The sequence below is a fragment of the Ursus arctos genome, unplaced genomic scaffold, assembly GCF_023065955.2.
Source record: "Ursus arctos isolate Adak ecotype North America unplaced genomic scaffold, UrsArc2.0 scaffold_23, whole genome shotgun sequence".
NCBI classification, from domain to species: domain Eukaryota; kingdom Metazoa; phylum Chordata; class Mammalia; order Carnivora; family Ursidae; genus Ursus; species Ursus arctos.
This window is the reverse complement of record NW_026622908.1, coordinates 32,425,457-32,439,139: the sequence shown is the minus strand read 5'-3', so window position 1 is coordinate 32,439,139 and position 13,683 is coordinate 32,425,457. Positions and strand designations below refer to the sequence as shown.

The 13,683-nt window shown below is 38.4% G+C and overlaps 1 protein-coding gene across 4 annotated transcripts in view; it reads left to right on the top strand.

The window, feature by feature from the left end:
- FNBP4 (formin binding protein 4) overlaps positions 1-13,683 on the top strand; it is a 35,992-nt gene that overhangs the window by 11,419 nt on the left and 10,890 nt on the right. For 2 of the 4 annotated variants that reach the window (XM_026511903.4, XM_026511900.4), the window contains exons 9-14: positions 3,527-3,648; positions 4,536-4,640; positions 6,422-6,555; positions 7,543-7,730; positions 12,484-12,794; positions 12,925-13,069. In XM_026511903.4, the coding sequence (XP_026367688.1) occupies positions 3,527-3,648; positions 4,536-4,640; positions 6,422-6,555; positions 7,543-7,730; positions 12,484-12,794; positions 12,925-13,069 (1,005 nt within the window). The remainder of the gene's footprint in view (positions 1-3,526; positions 3,649-4,535; positions 4,641-6,421; positions 6,556-7,542; positions 7,731-12,483; positions 12,795-12,924; positions 13,070-13,683) is intronic. The other 2 variants (XM_026511902.4, XM_048215778.2) reach the window with 1 other exon arrangement.

Below are 13,683 nucleotides of genomic sequence, written 5' to 3'. Positions count from 1 at the left end.
ATCCATTGGGTTGTAGATTCACTACTGACTGGGGACTGTCTCAAAAGCAGAAAAGCAAGATTGACTCCTCTTTTTTAAAAAATGCTACTACAGTAGTCTTGATCTGTGTTAAGCCTACGGGCTCTCCTTAGCTCACTGTTTACAGTTGGTAAGCAAGGCAGGCAAGGACCACGTCTGGCAAGCCCAGCGTCGTCTGTGCTCTCTCTGTGTACAGGTTGCCCAGCCTCTGCTTAGTTGTTTAGATGGATTGGTCCTTTCATGTGGACCCAGCTTATCTCTGTTCAGGGTAATGTAGAAGAGACCCTGCTGCATCTTTCTAATCTATTATCAGAACTGGTATCTTGGGGTGCTTGGGTGGCTCAGTCAGTTAAGTGTGTGTCTTCTGCTGGGATCAAGCCCAAAATGGGGCTCCCTGCTCAGCGGGAAGTCTGCTTCTCCCTCTCCCTCTACCTCTCCCCGGGTTGTACTTTCTCTCTCTCTCTCTCAAATAAATAAATTAAATCTTAAAGAAAAAGAGAACTAATATCTTAATCTCCATTTGGCCCTAATTCTGTAGTGGAAAATTAACAGTAAGATTTGAGCACCAAACCTTATTAGTTTGGCTTAGCCTAACAGAAGATACCTTTATAGCTTATGGTTAAAAAACAACAAATAAAAACCAGTAATAAGTAAATGCAAACATCCTTGTTTGATTTTTTTCTTTTCAGTCAACAATATAGAAGAATATGAAGTAGAAATCTAAAAGTCCCCCTTCATCTTTTTCCTATTCTCATTCTCTACCCCTGAAGTCTGTTTTCTCTGTCCTTTGACTATATTCTTCTAGACCTTTTCCTCTGTGTTCATTTTCTAGTTGTGTATGTATGTGTAATATATACATGTAATATGTAATTTTTGCCATAAATGAGATTAACCACATGGATTGTTAGGTGACATACTTTTTTCACTTAAAGCGTTTAAATTATTTTTTTTAACCTCTAAGTAGTATAGATGTTTTCATTTAACTCTTTTCTTTCTTTTTTTTTTTTTTTTTAAAGCATGCACATGCACGCATGCATACACACTTTTATTTTTTTTTAAAGATTTTATTTATTTATTCAACAGAGATAGAGACAGCCAGCGAGAGAGGGAACACAAGCAGGGGAGAGGAAGAAGCAGGCTCATAGCGGAGGAGCCTGATGTGGGGCTCGATCCCATAACGCCGGGATCCCGCCCTGAGCCGAAGGCAGACGCTTAACCGCTGTGCCACCCAGGCGCCCCCATTTAACTCTTTTCTATCAATGGACATTTAAGTTGTGTTCATGTTTAACTCTTCAAAATAATATTGCATTTGTATCATCCAGTAATACCTACAAGCCATTCAAATGTTCATCCAAGATAGAATGGATAAATTCTATTGTGTTCTTTTTTTTCCTTTTTTTTTTTTTTTAAGATTTTATTTGAAAGAGCACGAGCAGAGAGTAGGTGGGCAGAGGGAGAGGGAGAAGCAGGCTCCCCACTGAGCAGGGAGCGCAATGCAGGGCTTGATCCCAGGACCCTGGGGTCATGACCCAAGCCAAAGGCAGATGCCCAAACAACTGAGCCACCCAGATGCCCCAATTCTAATGTGTTCTTGCAATTGAATACTAAACAGCAGTGAAATATGAATGATCTACAATTAGTATGCATCAACATTATTCTAAGAAACAGTAGTATTAAATTTAAAAAGCTACAGGAGAATGCATATGTTAACATTCTGTTTATATAAGTTGGAAAATAGGCAAAAATACTGTGCTTAAAGACCCATCCATGATGAAACTAAAGGAAAGTACTTACACCATTGGAGTAGAGATCACTATGTCTGGTGTGGATATGATAGCAGAGGCACTGTGAACTGCAGAAGTGCCAGTGATAGCCCTTCATACTGCTGGGTTGTAGTTACTTGAGTGCTTACTTCATTCTTTATATTTATTATGACACTTAACAATAAAGACAATGCTATAATAAACATTCTGGTATATATGTCTTTATGTAGATTATAGTGTCATTATAGTATAGATTCCTAGAGATATATTGCTAGGTCAAGGGGTCTGTACATTTTAATTTGATAGATACTAATTGTCCTCTAAAATATTTTAGTCTTAGGGGTGTCTGGGTGGTTGTTTGTTGGGCATCTGACTTCGGATCAGGTTGTGATCTCAGGATCCTGGGATCGAGCCCTGCATCAGGCTCCATGCTCCGTGGGGAGTCTGCCTCTTCCTCTTCCTCTGCCCCTCTACCTGCTCATGCTCTCTCTTTCTCTCTCAAATAAATAAAAAAATCTTTAAAACATTATATTCTAGTCTTAGAGCTCTGGCGGTGCTATAAATTGTTAAATTCTTGTACCTACCACCAAATGTAAGATGTCTAATATACTAGTGAGTTATAAACCAATAAGAGAGAGGTTGGTTTCAATTTGAAAATGCAGGAGTATTAATGATAAAGAGCAAGGCCATTACATGATGAGGTTAAGTACTTAAGATAAACTTTGAGGCTAATAAAAGCTGTTGAAAGTGATTTAAAGGTCACATTACTTCTTTAGATCAAGGATTAACCAGAGTCAAGAAAAAACTTAAATTGGTTATTTTTCTTAAAAAATGACTGATAGGGGTGCCTGGGTGGCTGGGGCGCCTGAGTGGCTCAGTTGTTAAGCGTGTGCCTTAGGCTCAGGGCGTGATCCCGGTGTTAGGGGATCGAGCCCTGCATCAGGCTCCTCTGCTGGGAGCCTGCTTCTTCCTCTCCCACTCCCCCTGCTTGTGTTCCCTCTCTCGCTGGCTGGCTGTCTCTCTCTCTCTCTCTCAAATAAATAAATAAAATCTTAAAAAAAAAATTACTGATAGTCTCATGACAGAATGATTTGCATTGTATATGTGGGTTAGTTTGGTAAGCAGGTGGTAAGCAAACATACCAGGGTTCATATCTGTTACTCCATTTAAGTTGATGGTCAGCTGCTTCTCTTTTGATGATTCCCACTAACAGACATCACCAACCAGAAGAGTAGGTGCGTCCAATAAAGATTGTCCACAGGTCTTAACCAGTTCAGAAATAAGGTTATCAGGTAGTTTAAAATTTATGTTTCTCTGATTTTAAAAGCCTTTTTTCAAAACCCAATTCATAAAGAACCCTTATATATCCTTATACAAGGATATATATCTTAGGTTTGATATGTAGCCTTTAAAAGTAATTAAAGCAGTGGTATTCTGGAACAGGAGATTAGAAAAATTAAACAGATGAAGAGAAAGGGAAAGCAGAGACTACAGGGTAATGTAAAACAAATTAAGTGTTATTTATAGACCTTTAAAGAAACGTGATTATAAAGGATAAAGTTTTTTGGCTTTATAAAGACAGTAGGTAGATAAGTCATTAGGGTTTCTTTAATAAGGAAAACAGGCAAAGGAAAAAGAACTAATAACCTTTTTCAAATATCTTTGCTACAGGGGTAAGAAAATATATATGGGATACTATGTTAGTATTGGTCCTTTTATTTAATTTCACATGGTTTCTTTTGTAGTAGTTGGTGCTGACACTTCAGAAAAAATAGATGAGAATTCAGACAAAGAGATGGAGGTAGAAGAATCTCCAGAGAAGATAAAAGTACAGACAGCGCCTAAAGAAGAAGAACAGGATTTGAAAGTATGTATATTATTTAATACAGCTTGACAGATAAATATTTTTAAATTGGGCAGCCATTAAAGTACATTCTCTTTTAGCAAGTACAGTGACCTTTACTTATCTCTATATATAAATGATTTATGTAGTTAGGTGAAAAGGTCATATTTCAGGCTGAAACATGGAATTATAAGACTGACTTGTTGCAGAGAAATTATCTAAAATTCTAAATGCATTAATTGCTTTCTTAAAAGGTAAGCCTTCATTGGGAAGCAATAACACCTTATCAAATGTAGGCTTCTCTAGTTTGGAAGTACTGAAGAGCCCAAAAGTCACAAATTTAATTCCTGCATGAACTACTTGTCCTTACACAACGGTAAATTTGGTTCCAGTTTTATTTCAAGCCTGATATGACAATTGGACCACCTAAGTATGAGGCTCTTTAAGGATGATCTGTTGGAAAAACTATTTAGCACAGTCATTTGACCTGAAAGAGTTTATCCAGTCACTGACTAGTGTGCAACCATGTGAAAGGGACTGGGAGAATTAACTTTTTTTTCAGTGTGTAGATAGTAAAAGCAATTAGTAATGCATAAATGATAGTTTGGACACTATTGGGAATTGTATCATTTAACAGCTCTTTACACCTGTTGAATCCTGTGTTGTCTCAGAGTACATACGCATTTAATTTCTCTAGACTTGTTATTATTTATCACTTGTTATGTGAATTAATTTACTTAAATTAGAATCTTCTCTACATAACTGTTTAGATGCAGCTGTTTAAGAAGGGCTGTTTCTAGGCACACCCATTTTTTTAAGCATATTTACGAATAAATGAAAGATTTTACATAATATAGGAAATACTGCTGATTGAATTTTATTTATTCCTTTTTTTCTTTCTTGCATTACAGTTTCAGATTGGAGAACTGGCAAATACCCTGACAAGTAAATTTGAATTCCTAGGCATTAATAGACAGTCCATCTCCAACTTTCATGTGCTGCTCCTACAGACTGAGGTAATTTAGCCATTTTGGGTATAGTTGGTCTTAGAGTAAAATGCTGTATATGTGAGGCATTTGTTTTACCTGTTTTATTTTATTTTATTTTTTTAAAGATTTTATTTATCAGAGAGTGAGAGAGAGACTATAAGCAGGGGGGAGGGGCAGAGGGAGAAACAAGACTCCCTGATGAGCAGGGAGCCTGACATGGGACTGGATCCTAGGACCCTGGGATCATGACCTGAGCTGAAGGCAGACGCTTAACTGACTGAGCCATGCAGTCTCCCTTGTTTTAATCCTAAATTTTAATATTTAATGTTGGTGCACATTTGAACTACCAACCCAGGAAATAAAACTGTGTTTTAGCTAAAGCAAAATATAATTATGAAGATAAATACTGAGATTGAGATTTTGTGTGTGTGGATACCACCTTCAATAGGCATATATTTTATTTAAAAAATTTTTTTTGTGGGGTGCACCTGGTGATTCAGTCAGTTAAGCATCCGACTTGATTTCGGCTCAGGTTATAATCTCAGGGTGGTAAGATTGAGCCCCACATGGGGCTCAGTGTTAAGCATCAAGTCTGCTTCTCCTTCTCCCCTCCCCCACTTGTTCTCTCTCTCTCCCTCCTTTCCTCCCTCTCTCTCTCAAATAAATAAATAAAATCTTTAAAAATATTTTTTTTAGGGGCGCCTGGGTGGCTCAGTCGTTAGGCGTCTGCTTTTGGCTCAGGTCATGATCCCAGGACCCTGGGATTGAGTCCCGCATCGGCCTCCTTGCTCAGCGGGAAGCCTGCTTCTCCCTCTCCCACTCCCCCTGCTTGTGTTCCCTCTCTCGCTCTCTCAATCTCTGTCAAATAAATAAAATCTTTAAAAATATATATATATTTTTTTAATTTTATTTTTTATTATTATTTTTTAATGTAAGCTCTATGCCCAATGTGGGGCTTGAACTCAAGGCCCTGAGATGAAGAGTCGCATGCTCCACTGGCTGTGAATGGGCATGTATTTTAATATAGACCTGTTTTCTAACAGTTCTATTGACAGTGATCAGATGAGGCCATGTAACGTTGAAAGACTTATAAGTGCTACAGGATTATAAATCTATTTAAGAAGAAAAGTTCTGGGGGCACCTGGGTGGGTTAGTCGGTTGGGCATCTCCCTTTGGCTCTGGTTGTGATCTCTGGGTCCTGGGTCAAGTCCTGCATTGGACTCCCTATTCGGTGGGAAGTCTGCTTCTCCCTCTGCGCCTCCCCCTGCTCATGCTTGCTCTCTCTCTCTCTCCCCCACGTGAATGAATAAAATCTTAAAACAAAAAAAGGAAGAAGAAAAGTTCTGAGTCCTATTTGTAACCTGCCTAGTTTACAGCATGGCAGGTTACATTTTAGTAAGGAGCTCTTGTAGGAAGCTGACTTCCATAAGGACTGAAACCTTTGTTTTTGATGAAGAACATTACTGAACTGAATGAACTATCACCAAACGAAGGTACAGTTGCTAGGGAATTAATATAGTCCAAAGGGGAAAACAAAAACTGCGGCTCATTTTCACAGGTATTGGAGAGGTGGCAGTGTAAAACGTACTGGATACTGGAGTCCAGTCTGATTTTTCAGAACTCTGCAGAGCAAACAAGATTTTTTATGAAATTAAGACAGGATTTTATTTTATTTATTTATTTATTTAGGTCTACTCTCTTTTTGTGAGAATATAGCAATACAGTCATGGACTAGAAAATAAGTTCCTTTTACTTCTGCCTGCTGTAATAAGAAGTCTTTAACTTATTTCTCCGTTTGTTGATTCTAGACTCGGATTGCAGACTGGAGGGAAGGGGCTCTTAATGGAAACTACCTTAAACGAAAACTTCAGGATGCAGCAGAACAACTAAAACAGTATGAAATAAACGCCACTCCTAAAGGCTGGTCCTGCCACTGGGACAGGTACGCACTCTTCTCCCCTTTTCACCTTTCACCTTTGACATCTCAGACATGATTTGTGATCACCACCACCTGACGACATGACAGCCTGTCTGGAGACTGAGAGCAGCTGCAGTTAGCGGTGCTGGGCAGGCAGAGCACCGCGAGCACTTACAGAGTTTGGGCCGGCCACACGGAGAAACAAAAAACAATGTTTAAAGTGTTCGATGTAACGGATTTTTTCCCAAGATGGACAAAGCTGGTTTTTACTCTCCAGAGTGTTGTTGCACGGAGTAGGGCGGGCTTGGGGGTTAAGCGCATGCGAGAGCTCTGTGCGCTTTACAGGACCTCTGGAAGCAACTACTCCTGATTAACCTCGGTGAAGTTAAGGAAAGCTTCGTGCCTGAAGATGTGAATGAAGAACAAGATTACTATCTTCTGCCAGCAGGTCAGATGAAAACATTTCTTTTTATATTTGGCTTTTCTTGATTTTTTTTTTCGTTATTTGAAATCTTTGCTCTTTTATTTTTCAGCTCCCAGATCCTCTCCCTCTCTTTAGCTTTCACTGTGTTTGATATCAAGAGTATGAAATGTGAATTCCACGGTCCAAGAGGGGAAGAGTCACCTTTCGCAAACTTCGTTGTTCTCTTCTTTGGAAGGGACATTAGTGTTCTAGGAGATTGAGTCCCTTCGTTAATGAAACTTGAAACCCTGTTAAGCATTGGCAAAAAAAAAAAAAAAAAAGTGTGAGAGGTGTTTTCTAAGTCATCTGTTGGAATGAGAGGGCTCAGGGCTGTATTCACAGAGCTGCTGGCAGTGCAAATAGCTTTGAATTATCCTTGGTTCTTCATCCTCAATTGTCAAAGCTCTTTGTTGCCTTTGTGAATAGCAGTCCATTAAGAAGAGGTTCGTCCCTGTGAGAGCAGACTGCTGTCCTGGGACAGGACCAAATGGAAGTGTCTTTGTAGGAGAATGGGTCTTAAAACGTGTGTTTTCTTTCTTGTAATTTAGGGATCATAGACGATATTTCTATGTAAACGAACAGTCGGGCGAGTCTCAGTGGGAGTTTCCAGATGGTGAGGAGGAGGAGGAAGAAAGCCAAGCACAAGAAAGTAGAGACGAGACTCTTCCTAAACAGACCTTGAAAGACAAAACTGGCACTGATTCAAATTCTGCAGAATCTTCTGAGAATTCCACAGGTGGGACAATTTACCCTGTACTAATTGGAGAGAAATAATTTTGGAGAAAAAAAAGACTCGTGTTGATATCATAAAAGAAGAAAATAATTCAAATCATGATAAAAATTTCTAGTTAAAAAATAGTGGCTTGACATAAAATTGCAAGTTAATACTGAAGAAAACTAAGGCAGTGACTGCTTGGAAATCAACATACTATTAATATCAGACCTTGCTAAAACATGAAATGATGAGCCAGTATATTTGATTTTAAAAGAGTGTCCCAGAGGTGCTCCCATCTGCTTGTTAGATGGGATGCTTCCTGATTCATGCATCATTTAATAAAGCCAATTAGATCTTAACAACAACAACAAAAAGTTTGTCCTATAACCAGGCTGTCATGCTTTAGACAAAGCTGTGTATCCACTAACAAGAATGCAAATTAATGTTAAGGAACTAGCAGCTGAATTGTCAATATGTGGGGTGATAATAGGAGATTTTGTTCTGTCTTTCTACAGAAAACTTAGTCTGTTGAATTGCAGCCTCATTTTTCCATTCCACTCATCTTGTAAGACATATGGTTGCTACAAATTAAAATGTTCTGAAGAAATGTATGAAACCATGACCATTATTTCAGAGATGCAAAATAATTGGTGTGGTGCAAATTGGCAACAATATTCTAGTATAAAACAATCAGGATGGCTCTCAGTGCTTTTAAAGTTTTCATAGACGTCTTTAGTTTTGTTGTATACATTTTTAAAAAGGCTTTCATAGTTCCTCAGTTACTTTGAGAATCTGAGAGCTTCTCTAAAGAGAATGGCTTGTTTTCCACATTATGGAAGAAGATGTTTTTTTTTCCCCCTCTGAATCCACCATTCTTGGAATAACAAAAATAAGTGAATAGTGAAGCATAGTAAAGACTATGATTAGCAACCATTTTGATCTAAAAAACTGGTAGCTCTTTGTTAAAATGATAGGCGATAAAGCAAGAGTCTGTGGTTTGGCTTTTAAAAGAATAAACCTTTGAAGATAAAGACATGGAATTTGTTGGTAACATAGAGAGTGAAGAGCTGAATTTTTTTGACCTCTGCTTATCAAAAATGGTACTTCATATTCAGTTGGCTCCCTGATCCCAATCAAAAAGTTCTGATAATGTACCAAATGAAAGTGGTCATGTTACCAAGTGATTTTGTCCATTTCTTAAATACCCAGGGATAATTACCAGATCACTGAATAAAAAGCCACATTTGGCTGCAGTGATAATTTTGCACATAGCAAAAGGGTGTTTTTATTCTACTTCATATTTCAGAGATATATGTTCTCAAGTTACAGGGTATTTAACGTTTTCACAGAGAGATTTTCTTTTAATTTTTTTTGTCCTCATTCTTTTGGTGGTAATGATAGGTATGTCTCATAAGTTGATTTTATTGTTTGCTTTTTAGTAATGAACTGAAGAGGCTTGATGGTGGTTCTGGGAAGGAGATTCCACTCCTGGCCATTGTCTAATGTCCCTTGTATGTTACAGAGCTGAATATTATAGAATTACCAACTCTACAAGTGTTCTGTGAACACCTTAGAGTTATTTTTTCTGTTTGTTGATGACACAGTTGGGTACTGTCTGGTAAAGGAAAGACTTGGAGACATTCCTGTTTGATTAAGTAAAACTAATTATGCTGTAGGAAAAAGCCACTGATAAACCTGCTTATATTCTTAAGCCTCTTTAATGAGAGCCACTAAAACTTGATAAACTTGATTTAAATAAAACACAAATCTTGTACTAAGGTCTTTGGGATTCAAGAGCATTTCTGACCCCTGTTTTAAGCCTGTAAGGAAAGTTTATTTAATATATTCTGTTTGTCATCCCAGCAGTGGTTAAAACCATCTTTTAAAGAAGAAAAATCACTACATTGTACGGAGCAAGGAAGTTCCCAAGTTCTGTTCATTTTTAATCCTTGTTGTTTGAATTTAACATCATGTCTCTAAAGACAAGTGATATTTGAAGATATCTAATGTCTGTCTTATTAGGCTTTGTCACTTAGATTACATTTAGCTGCTTTTCATAAGTCTGTGGAACTATTTTTGGTATAATAAGTTCTTGCTTTAAATTGCTAAAATGGCCTCTTGGTTCAAAGTAATAAGCAGAAGTTCTCTCTTTGGAAGAACATAAGAAAACAGTAAAGGAAGCCTGCCTTCAAATAGGAATAAAGATGCATAGAACAAAATGGGTTCTTGAAGAGCTCAAAATTTGTGTCCCCACCCTATTCTAAGCCTGTGGTTTTCAAATTTATTAGCGTATGATAAAAGCTGTGTTTTACCTTTAATCTCTCCTTGGACTTCAGACTTAAATGTTGTCTTAAATGGCAAAATATACTAACTGGGTTGTATTTAGAAACAGAGAAGCATCATGTAATAGGACATCCATGGATACTCAAACGGAGATTTCTGAAGTTGTGTTTAAACTAAAGGAGAGAATTATCAGTTTTAAGGCACAGCTTTTGTGTTTTGGGATTCAAGTATTAACCAAAAATGCTCCTTGTTTGCTGCTACATTTATCAAGTCTAGTTTGTCTCATTTACATAAAGTTTAATTCTGATTAGCTTTGCTGGAGGTTGTAACTGATTAGCTTTGCTGGAGGTCGTAAACCACATTATTATTATTATTTTTTTAAGATTTTATTTATTTATTCGACAGAGATAGAGACAGCCAGCGAGAGAGGGAACACAAGCAGGGGAAGTGGGAGAGGAAGAAGCAGGCTCATAGCAGAGGAGCCTGATGTGGGGCTCGATCCCGGATCGCCGGGATCACGCCCAGAGCCTAAGGCAGACGCTTAACCGCTGTGCCACCCAGGCGCCCCATAAACCACATTATTAGCCTTGAGCCTGTATTTCCTTGAGTTGCTGTGCCTAGCGGCACATTACCATCATAAACATAACCTGTGTTGCATTATTCTTCTAGATGAGAATATGTAAAATTCAACTTACTCATTTACTTACCAAATGTTATTGAAAGTTTAGCAACAGGACGTTTGATAAGTCATTAATCTTCGGTATTTATTACCTTAGTTCTGTAATCTTGATGTTTTGTTATCCTGTAATATAGTAGACTGCCTGGTCATACGCAGACTTTATTCGTCTAAAAGTTAGTGTGTGAATTCATATTAGATGACCAAATATAAAATTTTAACAAGGCAGTTGAAGTCTTTAAGCTGAAAAACTGCATTCTTGTTTTCTAGTGATTATTTTCTCAGTGCTCTTTTCCTTTAAGTAAGCAATTTCTCAAAACAATTACAGTAACCTTGTGAATCATCTTCTTAAAGTCTTTTACATAATATATATCTGCTCCATAAAAACTAAAGCTATCTTAAAAGCCAAATGGTTAATGGTGGCTTTGGTTTTACCTTGTCGAGAACCAGTGTGGTGTCTTTTGTGGCAACCAAGGTAAAGGGTTGTATCCTTGTCCTAGAGCCTTTTGTAATAGCACCCTTATTTAATCCCCCACTTTTGACTGTGAAATTTAACAGGTGATTGCATTTGGGTCTCTACTCCATGAGAAGTGAGATTTATTCAGCTGTGATTTCTAAAGCTCTTAGACCCCTGGCATTACCAGGACTTCTTAGTAAAATAGCACTAGACCAGAAGTCAGACTTGGCCACTGAGAGCTGTATGATCTTGGGCAAGTCATTTTCCTCCTGGGTTTCATTACCTTTGAAGTGAGAGAGTTGAACTAGATGATTTCTCATGTCTTTTCTACTCCTAAATTCTATGATTTTTAGGGAGAAAATTCCCTTCAACATTCCTGGGATATATAACTAATAGTCCCATATATTGTGAAACTTTCCTATTGACGATAAAGAGGGATGGGGAAGGCTACAAGTAAGTATATCCTCCTATTTTCTCTAACCTTTAAAGCTTTTCCCGGGAAAGAAGAGATAGTAATTAACTGGCTTTTGCAGAATTTGCAGGAAAACTGATCCTGCAGCTTTTTAGATATAATTTCTTAACTCAGACTCCAGCATCAATTTCAGATCCTCTTCATCTTCAAACACCTCTTTTGTGTGTGCCTTCATTATCATTTACCTTGAAGATTTGTTGTTCTAAATTTACCTTTTCTCATTACAGAAATAAAAAAAAATTACCCTTCCTGATTTGTGTTGCTGTGATTTAGCAAATGTAATTCATAACCAAAGGTGCAAAGGAATGATAGAGTTGACGAGAGCACCTTGCAAATGGATTTTTAAAATGTAGTAACTCAAATTAATTAAAAAGGGTAGATTTCAAAACAGGTGTTTTGAATGAGTACTTCTCTGGGTCATCCCCATTCAGTCATTTACCTCACTAAGAAGTAAAATAACATGGAATCAGCATTGCAAATGCACATTATTTATTCCCCTCTTCTCTTTTGAAGTAAAAAAGACCCAGAGTGTTGCCTTCTAGTTGTGTATTTTGAAACTGTGAATGTTTGAAATAAAAAACTTCAGGTTCAGATGACCAAATTTCTCATTGGGTTGATGAGGTGTGCTTCATTAGTCATAAACCTGGACCCAAAGAACAAGACTAGTACGTAATTTAGCTGGGGCAAGTGCTAACTGTGAGGTTCATAAATTCATCTTTCCATGGTAGTCATTTTTGAACTGAACTGCTTAATGTTTCAGTGACCGCAATGTAGAGTAGATGCCTGCGGGTCTGATTTTGTCTTACTAGTCACTTGAACGTGGCTGTGAATGCAAGCCACAGAGTTTTTGTCTTGTCTTTTCCCTGACTCCTGTTTGTTTTCATAGGTTCTCTTTGTAAAGAGTCCTTTTCTGGCCAAGTTTCTTCTTCATCACTCATGCCACTTACTCCATTCTGGACCCTCCTTCAGTCAAATGTGCCTGTGCTTCAACCTCCATTACCTTTGGAAATGCCGCCACCCCCACCTCCGCCCCCAGAATCCCCTCCTCCCCCTCCTCCTCCCCCTCCTCCTGTAGAAGATGGTGAGATCCAGGAGGTAGAGATGGAGGATGAGGGAAGTGAGGAGCCTCCTGCCCCAGGAACAGAGGAGGATACTCCATTGAAACCTTCGACACAAACCACAGTTGTAACTAGCCAGGTGAGAAATACTGTTTGGCATTTTGAAGAGTTTCTGGGGACCGGGGCATGGTTTGACACCATGTTGTGTATTTTAGAAGAGGATGTTTAATCAGGGATTTCAGCCACTAACTAGATTCTCTGTGTTTCAGAGTTCAGTTGATTCTACCATCTCTAGTTCTCCGTCCAGTAAAGCGATAAAAAGAAAAGCTACAGAAATTAGTACTGCGGTAGTTCAGAGATCGGCTACCATTGGTAGTTCTCCGGTACTCTACAGCCAGTCAGCTATAGCTACAGGTAAACATTGTGATTAAAATGTTTTCATCAGTGTATTATATCTTTGTTTTCAGAATTAGATGTCATAAAAGGCTTTCAGATGTCATGTGAAGGCTTTTCATTTTTTTAAGTAGGCACCACTCCCAGTGTGGAGCCCAGTGTGGGGCTTCAACTCAGCAGCCTTGAGATCAAGAGTCTGACACTTGGGGCGCCTGGGTGGCACAGAGGTTAAGCGTCTGCCTTCAGCTGAGGGCGTGATCCCGGCGTTATGGGATCGAGCCCCACATCAGGCTCCTCCACACTATGAGCCTGCTTCTTCCTCTCCCACTCCCCTTGCTTGTGTTCCCTCTCTCGCTGGCTGTCTCTATCTCTGTCAAATAAATAAATAAATAATCTTAAAAAAAAAAAAAAAAGTCTGACACTTAACCACTGAGCCACCCAGGCAGCCCAAAAGCTTTTCATTATGAAAACTCTATATATGTTTCTTTCAGTTACTAAAAACTACTATGTATCTTTCTGTATTGTTTTCTGTGCACTTACGTGACTTCAGTAATTTTGATTGTTTAAGTACCTTAATGCTGGGGGCGCCCGGCTGGCTTAGTTGGTAGAGCATGCTACTCTTGAACTCAGGATCA